The following is an 11,651-nucleotide window of genomic DNA, read 5'->3' as shown; positions in this document are numbered from 1 at the left end:
CTCATTTCATCCTAACAGGGAAAGACAGGGCAAAACCTGGGCTGTTTGGTTCAGTAGAAAACTACCTTCCCATATCTAAATATAGTCATTCCAAAAGCTAATCCTGGGTTGGGGGGGCGTGGCTCAGTGGGGAAAGTCCTTGAAGTATAAGCACAAGAGCCTGAATTCAAATCTCTAGCATCCATGTTCTGGTCAGGTGGAACTGAGCCCATAGAACTTCAGCACTGGAGGGCAGAGAAGAATATTCTGGGCAATCACTAAACAGGGCAGGCTCCAGGTTCAATGAGAGGCCTTGCCTCAAAAAATAAAGGGGAGAGAAATAGAGGAGCAATCTCAATGTTGACTTCTTTCCTTCCCAGGTCCATGTGAGAGATAACTCCCCATGTTTCTTTCTCTCCTACACCCCCAGCCCTGTCTTTCTCTCTCTATCAAAGAAGACATTTAAATTTGGCAAGAAACAAATCTGTTTTCAAACATACAACTATCCAAATGTGATTTTGCAGGAAAAATGTAGGAAATGGTTGCATCGAGGTAACTTTATTACATCAGAAACTACCATCTAAAATGCCAACTGAAAATGACACTTCAAACTTACTTTTGAAATTTTTCGATTAGTTTCTTCACCATCTTATCTGTGATGCCAGGACAGGTGGTTTCAGCCACAGCAATACTTTTCTCAAGTTCTTCAATTGCCTGGTTTCGACTTGCATTATTCTCATCCTGCTGTTTAAGCTGAAAAAGAGTGATGGCTGTAAGATTTCAAATACCCTGCCACCGGAGACAGATATCAGATACTAAATAACCCACACTTACTTCGGCAAATGCAGGTGTGATTATCATAGACAAACAGCTCAAGGTTTGCACAAGATCTTGCTCCTTTGAAGAAATGATACAGATTACACACACGAAATTAAAATAATCCTTCATGGTTTTCCTTAGTTATGTGATAACAAATGTGAATCAATTTGAATTCCTCCTTCAGAAGACTGAAGATAAAGCCCTATGTTTTCTTTCTGTCACAAACTGCATCCATCAGTGCAAGTTCCCTAATGTCTAGGATTGCAACAGATATCTGACTCTGTGGGTTTACATATCTCTACATGGAATGAATTTTAAATAACTGTGTCCATTTCGATGAGTTCTATGACTTAATTAGGTCACAATTAATGATAAATCAAACATATATCTATACTGAGGCAGACAGGTATGCAGGGGAATTAAATTCTCATAGTTTTGCACATTATAATATCATAACAGCATTTAAAATAGTCTATCAGGAGACCATGATCAGATGAGAACACATTATAATGGAATGTATATGAATATGGTATGATGAAGTTTATTGCTTTGTATGCTAAATAAGTAAGTAAATGAATGAATAGATAGATAGATAGATAGATAGATAGATAGATAGATAGATAGATAGATAGATAGATAGATAAAGTGGTTAGCTCCACACACATACTTCCCCATTCTGCAGTTTCTTTGGCTCAGGCTTCTTACGCACAGTGGTGAAACTCCATTCAGGGTGAGGGTTACTTTCTCTGCTGCTGGATTCCCTAAAGAAATGCCAAAGATGCTTAAGTGATTCAGCACAGAAAACAAAAACAAAACAAAACAAAAAACAAAAGAAAACAAAAGCAAAACCAAAAACTAAACCACCAAATCAGTGCAAGAAGACTCTGAAGAGCTCTCTAACAGAGCGTCTGACCTCAGTTTCAGGTGGCTACACTATTTTCCTCAAGAACAGCAGTGTTTCTCAGCTCTAAATGTTCACCAAAATTCTACATGGAGAGCCATCTGTGTCTCTACTGCCATTCCCCCACGCCTGAATCACTATCTCTGGTAGCATGCCTTGTGTTTTTAAAGTTTCATCGAGAAGTTTTCATGATGGGCAGTCAAGGTTAACAAGCCTTAGATTGGTCACAAACTCTTAGATGTTTTATTCATTTCAAATGTTGAGCAGTTTCTCATAGCAGGTGACTGAGAACACTGTGTGAAGAACTAGAGTGGTGCCTTGTTGAACTACTGAAACACTAAATCCTGGGAAGCCCTTGGACAATCCTACTCAAATTATGATAAACACAGAAGCAGAACTATTAACATAAATACTGCCATTTTTTTTTAAATAAAGAGGCCAATTTTTCCACAGGGTAAAAACCATACATAAGTAAATAGGTGTAGCAGTTCACAGTTCAGTCTGATCACAGTTTGGTCCATGGCCAGGAAGTCAGAAAGGCTATGAGATCAATTCTCCAAAGGGTCCCACAGGTTGTCATCACAATATGAGAAAACATACTTCCTTATTGCTTCTCATGAACCAGTAGAACTCCTATGGTCCAAGCATATTCCAAAATTTTGTAATATACTCAAGTATCCACTAGGGGTTAGACCAAGACCATTTAAAAGCAGAGCTTTTCCCTTCCAAAGTATGTTTTCAGATTCATTGTATTCCACAGACTGGTCAAAACATGATTAATCTTAGTCTAAAGCAAGCATCCCAGGTCACTGCAAAAAAGTGGAGCACATGCAAATGGACCTGCCTAAAAAAATGCAGTAATTGATACATACGAGTCAGAGCCCTCGGAATCAGATTCCTCATCACTGTGGCCTTCTGCCTTCCATCTCTTAAATCGATCGATCAATTCAGTCAGATAAGAAGTCTTCTTTGAATTTTTTACGATGAACTTATGCTTCAAAAGTTCTTTAGCTGTAGGACGCTAAGGCACCAACAGAAAAAAAAAAAATAAAGGATACATGACTATGTTGAGGAACTTCGGGATTAAGATAGGTGGTAAAATGCCAATTGAATTATTAAACTGAAATCTATAAAAATCATGTTTATATACATGAGGACAATTACCATGTAAGAGGAGAACAGACAATGCTATTTGCTTGAAGTGGCTCAAGGTAACCGTATGACATTCAGCATTGCAGCTACCTAATTTGTAGCTGACAGAAGCTACAAATAGTAGACAGAAGTAGACAGAAGCTAGGATACACACCAGCATACAAGGAGGCAAAGCCTCCTCAGAAATAGTAGGACTTAGAAAGTAAACATCTAAGAAATGTCAAAACAACAATTTAAGACACTTTTTATTTCATTGACTGTAATTTTTAAAAATTCATGCAAATGAGCAAAATTGCTGTAATTTTGTTAGCATCTGCACATCCTATGAAACTATAATTTTGCCATTGTCTGTCCATATCTCACTATACACTTTTCTGTCAAACATTAACTTTTATTTATATAAATGCAAACACCAAGTGCTGTGGGGAATATGTGCCTTTCAGTATTTCATTACTAGTAGACTGTTTACTGTCAACATAAAAATAGTTACATCAATCGGAGGCAGTACTGGTGCAATTGTAGTCACTGGGAGTGAAAAGCTATTTTATTTTTAACACTCAAGCAACTATAATACAATTAATCAATTCCACTGCTAACAAGTACACATGTACTTTAATAAGTAAGTAATAAAACATGAACTATTTCCCCTAATTCTCTCCTTGAAATAGAAAATCATCAGATAGCTGGGAACTAAAAAGATGATATAAGGGAAGAGAAAGAAAAGGACAAAAATCTGGTTAAGAACAGAATAGAATTAGCAATATGGAAGGGAAAAAAAAACAGCTTCTTGGATGGTCCACAGATGTTTTTCTCCACCACAGGAAAAACCACCTTTGTTAGAAGTAGATGGAACAATAGAAAAATCAACAGTGGTAATAACAATGCATACTCACAAATGACGGGTCTTTATTCAGGCAAGCATCAATAAACTCCTTGAAAGACTTAGTAAAGTCTCCAATAAGAGTTGGGGGGTTGTTTTTTGGAATAAGAAACAGAACTCTCATTGGATGCATGTCAGAATTCGGAGGCTCTCCCTTGGCAAGTTCAATAGCAGTAATTCCCAAAGACCATATGTCAGCCTAAAAAGGAATCAATAACAGAAACTGTACATCACCTTGTAACTTCATTCTAGGATGCTGCCCCCAAAACCCTGTATCTCAAGAAATGTAGTGAATTATAATAATTTTAATTAGTGGAACAACACTACTTGAGTGCTCAATAAACCAGATGAAAGTCCTTGCCTTCAACAGGCTCCCATTCTAACAAGAGGGACAGATAAATGAATGACATAATGCTGTATGGGACTAAGATCTGTGGAGAAACAAAGCAGAATAAGGAAATAATGACCAAAGCAGGAAATGGAGCGCTGTGTTGATGTGAGATGGTTGGGAAGGATATCTCTGTGCTCACTGGGAGCAAGGCAATTCCAGACATAGGGGAAAGCAAGAGAAAGGTCCTGAGGTCAAAATGAGGTCACGAGGGCTGAAGCAAAGAAAGTAGAGATGACAGTGGTAGAAGATAAGGTTAGACAGGCAGACAATGGCCAGATCATATGGAGCCATATATGTCTGACACTGTAAGGACTCCAGATTTCATTGCAAGTACAATGAAGAGCCATTGAAATAAATAGAGTTCAAATACTACCAACAGCAATGGGATTTACCATCAAGAAACAAAGTACAACATAACTCTTCTTTTAGATGCACTTGTAAGGGAAGGAAAAATTAAAGAGCTTATTAATGAGGTGATGTCTAAATAAACGCATCTATATAGATAATGCTTTACTTTAGAGTCATAAGCTGACTGTTGAATAACTTCAGGAGCCATCCAAAATGGAGTTCCTACGAAGGTGTTTCTTTTGATTTGTGTATCTGTCAGCTGGCCAGCAACTCCAAAGTCAGCCAGTTTAACATCACCTTGTTCTGAAAGCAAGACGTTGGCAGCTAGGGGGCAAAGAAAAACAAAATGAGTATCTCTCAGTCTCCCCACAATGTATCTGTCTTTCTGAAGCTTCTGTTTGACTTTTGTATACCTTTAATGTCTCGGTGGATTTTCTTTTCAGAATGTAGATAGTCCAGACCTTTCAAAATCTCCTTGAGCATGGTGGCAATCTGGAACTCATCAAATGGACCAGCACGCAGCTTAAGGACAAAATACATGTATATTCACATTTTTTTTTAATTTGGAAAAATAAAATTCAAAATTGGTATTTTGAAACATAGGGATCATTTAGTTATCTGAAGTAGCCTATTAAACCAACATTTGAACCAATGAGGAAAAAACTCAAAAGGGAAAAAGACAATAACAGAGTCATGTCAAATAGCTGTACAGGAATTTAGTGATTATTTGTGGGCTGGGGATACAGCTCAGCTGGTAGAGTTTGTCTTTAACATGAGCAAAACCCTGAGTTAAATCAACACCCATAAAATGGGTGTGGACACACATGCCTGTAATTCTAGCACTTGGGAGATGGATGCAGGAAAGGAAGAAGTTGAACTTCATCTCTGGCTATGTAGACAGTCTGAGGATATCCTGGGCTACAGGAGAGCCTGGGCTAGATGAGATCTGTCTAAAAACAAGCCACCCACATATACAGAAATAAATACTTTATCTTCAAAGATCAGATAAGCAATTTTACCTAGATACTAGCTCCAAATTCTGGGAGTTCTAAGATTTACATCCCAGCTTTACTATGTGGGAATGATATTAGAATGACTTAACACATGGGAAAAAGGGAGTCTGCTACTTAAGGAGTAAAACTCTCCAGGGGATTGATGGGGAGTAACAGGAAGACTAAAGAGTTAGGGGCAATGAAGGGAATACAGTGCATGTATAATGTATGCGTGTATGGTGGCTCCTCATGTCACACCATACTATACACAAAGACTAAGTAAAATAAGAATGCCCAAACACAAAGAAATCAGCTACTTGAATTCTGCAATTGCTTTTAAACACTCACTACATATTAACACTGAACTGGTTTTTCAATCAGACACTCCTAATTTAAATTCAGCCAGGAATATAATAACTAAACTATTCAGACTCTCATTGTAAAAAAAAATTAAATCATGGAGGAATAATATTTTTTCAAATAAACGTAACACACTTCCCTTTCTTTCCCCACCCCTGTAGCAAAGCCAGTCATCCCAACTGGAAGACAAGGAAAGCAATCATTAGGTTTCAGGAGAACTTGTAATGGAATACCCAAAAATCTCTCTTTAAAATAAATGTTCATTTTAAAATTCTGGTACCTCATAAAGCACAAACAGTGGACTGTACAGTATTATTACAGGAAAGGGTGGGAAGCAGAAGTCAGAGACGAGGTAGCGTTCTGTTTGCTGGAAGGAGGGGAGAGGTGGTACAAATCAAACATTGCCTATTCTGCTTCACACTGGGAGGGAGTCACAGCTCTTTGGCACCTTGTGTATTTCATCTTTCCATGAATGGCATATTTATACTGAATAAAGGGCACTTTCATGTCAAAATTTAACAGCTTAAAATAGACCTGGTACTTTGGTTTCGCCGTTCGCTATTAAGAGTAGTCTGGGTATACCGTATACTCCAGGGATGTCTGTAATTCAATAGATCTCTTTGCTAGGTAACGCTATCTATTTACTTTCAAATCTATCAGCTGCTGCGTCATTTTTTTTTTAATTTAAAGGTTAGTGATTAACGTGATTCTAAAGGTGAAAATGAGACACTGTTTTATTTATTTATTTAAAGAAATTCTGTGGAATTACCAATAAAAAAAAAGGACATATATGAGTTAAGACTGAAATTTAGTACATGATCATAAAACATTGGCAGGACCAGAGGCACACTCTTCATTTATTAAGAAACTGGACAACAACAATTTAAGAGAACTCACTATCATTTTGAAGGATTTCTAAGTGTGGAATAGATAGATCAATTCATAGCTTAATATCAAAAATTTAAAACATTTCAGTAAGAATAACAAAAAGGGTCTTAAAGATTCATTACCATATCTGATATATTTAAAGATTAGATGATAATTCAAAGTAAAACTTTAACTGTCAGCTGAAAGGGGATGGGGGAAGAGTATGGGAGAATGGAGATGGGATGGTCGAGGCAGTTGGATTTTTCTGGACCATCACCATACCAAACACGACCGTGGTGCACAAGCATCGTAAGGTGTGCTGGTAGTCATGAGAAACGGAGAATGAAAGTCGGAAACGGCAGGGATGTCACATATACTATAAGAAGGAATGTGTGCTTGTTTGTTTTGCATAGTTTTGCTTTTTCAAATTTTAAATACAACCTTGGGAGAGAGTATGCCAAGGTCTTAGACTACATTTCCTTGGAATGCTTAACTGCAGTGTTCTAAGTCTCTGTCCCAGGGCAACATACCTGCTTTGTATAATCTGCCTGGATTTGAGAGTAAGGATATGCAAAAGAGGGACAATTACTCCTTTAAGGACCCTGCACTTGTGCGTTTATAGATTTTACCTACATTCCTTTCACTTCCTGCCAGCCCCTAAGGCAGGCATGCTACAGTGTTTTATAACTAGCGTACTGTCCCCACCTTTCCATGGTGTGTATGCTTTAGCCTATTTACCCCATCATATGTCTTTGTGTAAGACACTGTAAATGTTTTAGAAAGAAGCAGTAAGTAATACATTCAATAAAACCACATCTAAGATGGCCAAAGTCTGTTTATCTATAATGAATCAGTAATTTGTACACTGTATAATTGCAACATGCAACACAATTCATAGTCTTTTATTCTATTAGTCGGATAGCAGTTTGAATTGAGAAACACTCTCCTTAGCAACCATTTTGGGTTCTCTTGCTACTCTACAACAAATTCTTAGATTCCTGAAAATGATTGCATTCATCTATCTATGAATACACATGGAAAAGGACTATGTTTTCCCAGTGACTCCTATGCTTTATAATTAAATCACAGGACTATTAATATTTTTAGCTGGTAAAGCAGAACTAGACATTGCTAACCTGTTTTTTTTTTTCATTTAACATTTGAGGAAATTAAGTCACAGAGTGACTGACATGCTCAGTATTAGGCAGCCATTTAGTAGAACTGGAATTAGGTCACTAGACTGTGAACCAATATGATACTGACAACATTTTAATTCATTAAGTATATATTAATTGCTATTTGTCTAAATATTATATAGAAGTAGATAGCAACATAAGATAGAGAAAATGTGTTTCTTTCACTTGGATATAACATTAAACTGAGCAAACTATAAGTACTGGATACAGATTAGGATTGCTAGCTGGGATTGGGCCAGCAGTCGGTGAGTAACATTACTATTACAGACTATAGCTTTCCCAATGCCTATAAACTGGGGGGAAAGACATAGTGACTATCTTAGGGGACCCAATAAAGTAAGTAGTGGATTAGTAAAGGGCTATCAGTATTCAAGAATTGCAAGCAGGGACTTGAGAGATGGCTCAGCAGTTAAGAGCAGTGACTGTTCTTCCAGAGATCCTGAGTTCAATTCCCAGCAACCACATGGTGGCTCACAACCATCTGTAATGGGGTTTGATGCCCTCTTCTGTAATGCAGGTATACATGCAGATCCAGCACTCATACATAAAATAAAAAGAAAGAGAAAAAAATGCAAATGGCAGAGTAGCACAGTTGTAAGACCCCATGGTATAGAAATATGATCATTTAACTTCAAGAAGACGATGCAGAAAAGGTTTTCTTTCTATAAGAAAATGCCTCACTGGAGAGGAGACAGAAATAAAGAGTAAACTCAAGAAAGGATTACAAAACTGGGCAACTGCATAAGCTACCATGAATTCCTAGGAGGTGAGGCTCTGCACTGAGTTTAATTATCATTTCTTTGGAAAAAATGGATCACCTCCCCCCACACCACAAACAAATCTCTTAGACACATTTTTAGTCATTCAGTCATCTAAAGTTTTAAGTAGTTGGCAGTCAGGTCTAAGGCCTTTTATATTTTATTTTATGTGCTTTAGTGTTTTGCCTGCATGCATGTCTATGTGAGGGTATTGGATCCCCTGGAACTGGAATTACAAACAGTTATGACTTGCCATGTGGGTGCTGGGAATTGAACCCAGGTCTTCTAGAAAAACACACAGTGCTCCTAACCACTGAGACATCTTTCTAGCCCTATAACTTTTGAGGCAGGATATAAATCTAATATACAAAACCAACATCCAATATACATACCATAGCAAAAATGCTGAGAAAAAAATCAGGGAATTAATTTCATTTACTATTATCTCAAAGACGTAAAATGCTTCGGAATTTAAATACCTAACCTAGGAAGTGAAAGAATTCTACAATTTAAATTTTTAAATATTGAAAATAAATTGAAAATGGTAGTAGCTAGAAATTATATTTAGTAATACATATGTATATTTATGACAATAGAAGCCATGAACTGGAAGAAATGGGAGGGTTTGGAGATCCTGCCTCAGAACAAGGTGGAACATTCTGGAGGCTGAGGCAGAAAAATTATGAGTTATAGGGTAACTGGACCTCAAAAAATTAAAAATAAACAAAAATAAACAAATATGTCACATAATATTAAGGATGTAAGAGAACATAGAAATAATTTAGTATAAGTTCTTTGTGTTACACAATCTATAGGATCTAAGCCCAAAAAGTCCAGGTGACTGCTTCAATGTCACAGACCTGGAGAAATAGAGATAGTTTTAGAACCTCAAACAGCTATTTGTCCATTCAATGGTCAATCTGTAGCATGTTAACTATTATAGCCTAGATTGAACTTTAAATATAATTGCATGTCAATAATTTTTTCAATGGAGGGATCAGTTTTGGTGCCATTACAACAACTTGGGAAAAACAGTTTTTCTCAGAGACATGTCCCATGTGAACATGTTTTCATTTTCCTGCACACCACCAGATTTTAGCACTGTAAACATCTGTCTAGGAAAATAGGCTAGCAGCTGGCTCCATGAGTAAAGGCACTTGCCACCAAACCCAATGACCTAAGTAAGGTTCATTCCCTGAACCTACATGGAAGGAGGAGAGAGCATACTTGTCCTCTGATATTCCTATGGGCCCCTGGGCTGTGTGCATCCCTTTTCCACCCTTATAATAGCTAGCTAGCTAACTAGATGGCTACCTATTTTACAAAGTAAAATCACAATGATAGTAATACTTTTCAGTTATTTTAACAACAAAACAAAACACAAAACAAAACAAAAACACATTTTCAAATGACCTACTGAGAAGGAAAATGTCTATAGAAAGCCATTTCTACAGGCCAACAGGATTAAAACCCTCATGTCAGTCTTGGTCACCTCAGGCTGCTCTAACAGAGCATCCTGGGCTGAATTAAATAGCAAACACTGATTTCCCAGTTCTGTGTGCTAGAGAACCTAAGCAGATGGGTATCTCTGGGAAGACATTTCGTGGTTTACAGATGGTCCTTGTCATTGTATCCTCATATGAAAATAAAAAAGTAGAGCTAGAATATACTCCTGAGATTCTTTTGATAAATACACTAATGTCATTCCTGAAGGCTCCATTCTCATGGCTTAATTATATTTCCTAATACCATCATGTTGGGGTGGGGTTAGGGTATTGACTCATAAATTTTCAAAGACTGAAACCTTAGATTTATGATCACTGTTAGTGACAGTTATCTTGACGTATTTTAAAGTTTTTCTTTTTATATTATTTTATTGTTTACTTATATTGTCTGCATATTGGTCTGTGTGCCATTTATGTGCCTGGTGTCTGTGGAGTCCAGAAAAAGGCATTGGATCCCCTGAAAATGGGATTATAGACAGTTATTAACAGTTATATGGGTGTTGGGAAGCAAACTTGGGTCCTCTGGAAGAACAGCCACTGTACTTAATCAGTGAGTCATCTCTCCATTCCATATATGTATTTTTTTAAATCCAAATATACTCAGTATTAAGGAGAGCATAAAAGTGTCAAACTGATTTGGCATACAATCATTCTGAATTTCTGGACTTTAATTTACTGAGACATTTGTATTCCTTATATAGCGAAAGACTGTCAGCAGCATGGTCTAACCTGTAGTACAGTTTGTGCACATAGAGTAGAAACCCCCTCCAAGCACAGTTAAAATTGAACATCTTACCTTAATAAGTTAGTTTGCCCAAAAGCTACTGCTTACATAATTACAGAGTTAAATAACTTTATGTAGATGTGTTGTGTTATATATAATTATTTCAAAGTACTCACAAGATCCAATGCTGAACCTCCACCTAGGTATTCCATTATTATCCATAGTTTTGAACCCTGTAAACACATAAAAAATTTAATAGTTACATGCCTGGCCCATAATAACATACTAGAATTAGGCAGATCTTACATAGTAACCAGTGTACTGGTTATAAAATACAGGCTTTAACATGGTTGTTTGGAACCCAGAATATATATCGTCTTTCCACAGAAAATTACAGAGTGAAACATCAAGCCTATACCTTCTTCAAATCTACCTAAACAATACAGTTAACCATACACAAGCAGTACATGCCATTATTTAACTATCACTAAGTTTTATAAAATCCAGAAAGTGAACAATTACTTTAAGTCATTATCTTGAATGGTATTGAAGGGAAAGCATGGGCTGGTGAGATGGCTCAGCAGCTAAGAGCACTGGCTGATCTTCCAAAGGTCCTGAGTTCAATTGCCAGCAACCACATGGTGGCTCACAACCATCTGTAATGAGATCTTGTGCCCTCTTCTGGCCTGCAGCATATATGCAGGCAAAATGTTGTATACATAATAAATAAATAAATCTTTAAATAAAAAAATAGAAAGAAAGAAGGGGAAGTATAATTC

General features: G+C 37.0%; 1 protein-coding gene across 1 annotated transcript in view; it reads right to left on the bottom strand.

Moving 5' to 3' along the window:
* Stk26 (serine/threonine kinase 26) overlaps positions 1–11,651 on the bottom strand; it is a 67,341-nt gene that overhangs the window by 2,523 nt on the left and 53,167 nt on the right. Inside the window, exons 6-13 of the mRNA XM_021152903.2 lie at positions 11,049–11,105; positions 4,884–4,992; positions 4,637–4,794; positions 3,745–3,930; positions 2,572–2,720; positions 1,466–1,559; positions 814–876; positions 596–732 (exon numbers count right to left, since the gene is read on the bottom strand). Of these exons, the coding sequence (XP_021008562.1) occupies positions 596–732; positions 814–876; positions 1,466–1,559; positions 2,572–2,720; positions 3,745–3,930; positions 4,637–4,794; positions 4,884–4,992; positions 11,049–11,105 (953 nt within the window). The remainder of the gene's footprint in view (positions 1–595; positions 733–813; positions 877–1,465; positions 1,560–2,571; positions 2,721–3,744; positions 3,931–4,636; positions 4,795–4,883; positions 4,993–11,048; positions 11,106–11,651) is intronic.

This window comes from Mus caroli, unplaced genomic scaffold, assembly GCF_978045245.1.
Source record: "Mus caroli unplaced genomic scaffold, Mus_caroli_1 scaffold_5, whole genome shotgun sequence".
In the NCBI taxonomy this organism is placed as follows: Eukaryota; Metazoa; Chordata; class Mammalia; order Rodentia; family Muridae; genus Mus; species Mus caroli.
The sequence above is the reverse complement of the archived record's forward strand: the minus strand, read 5'-3'. Positions and strand labels throughout refer to the sequence as shown.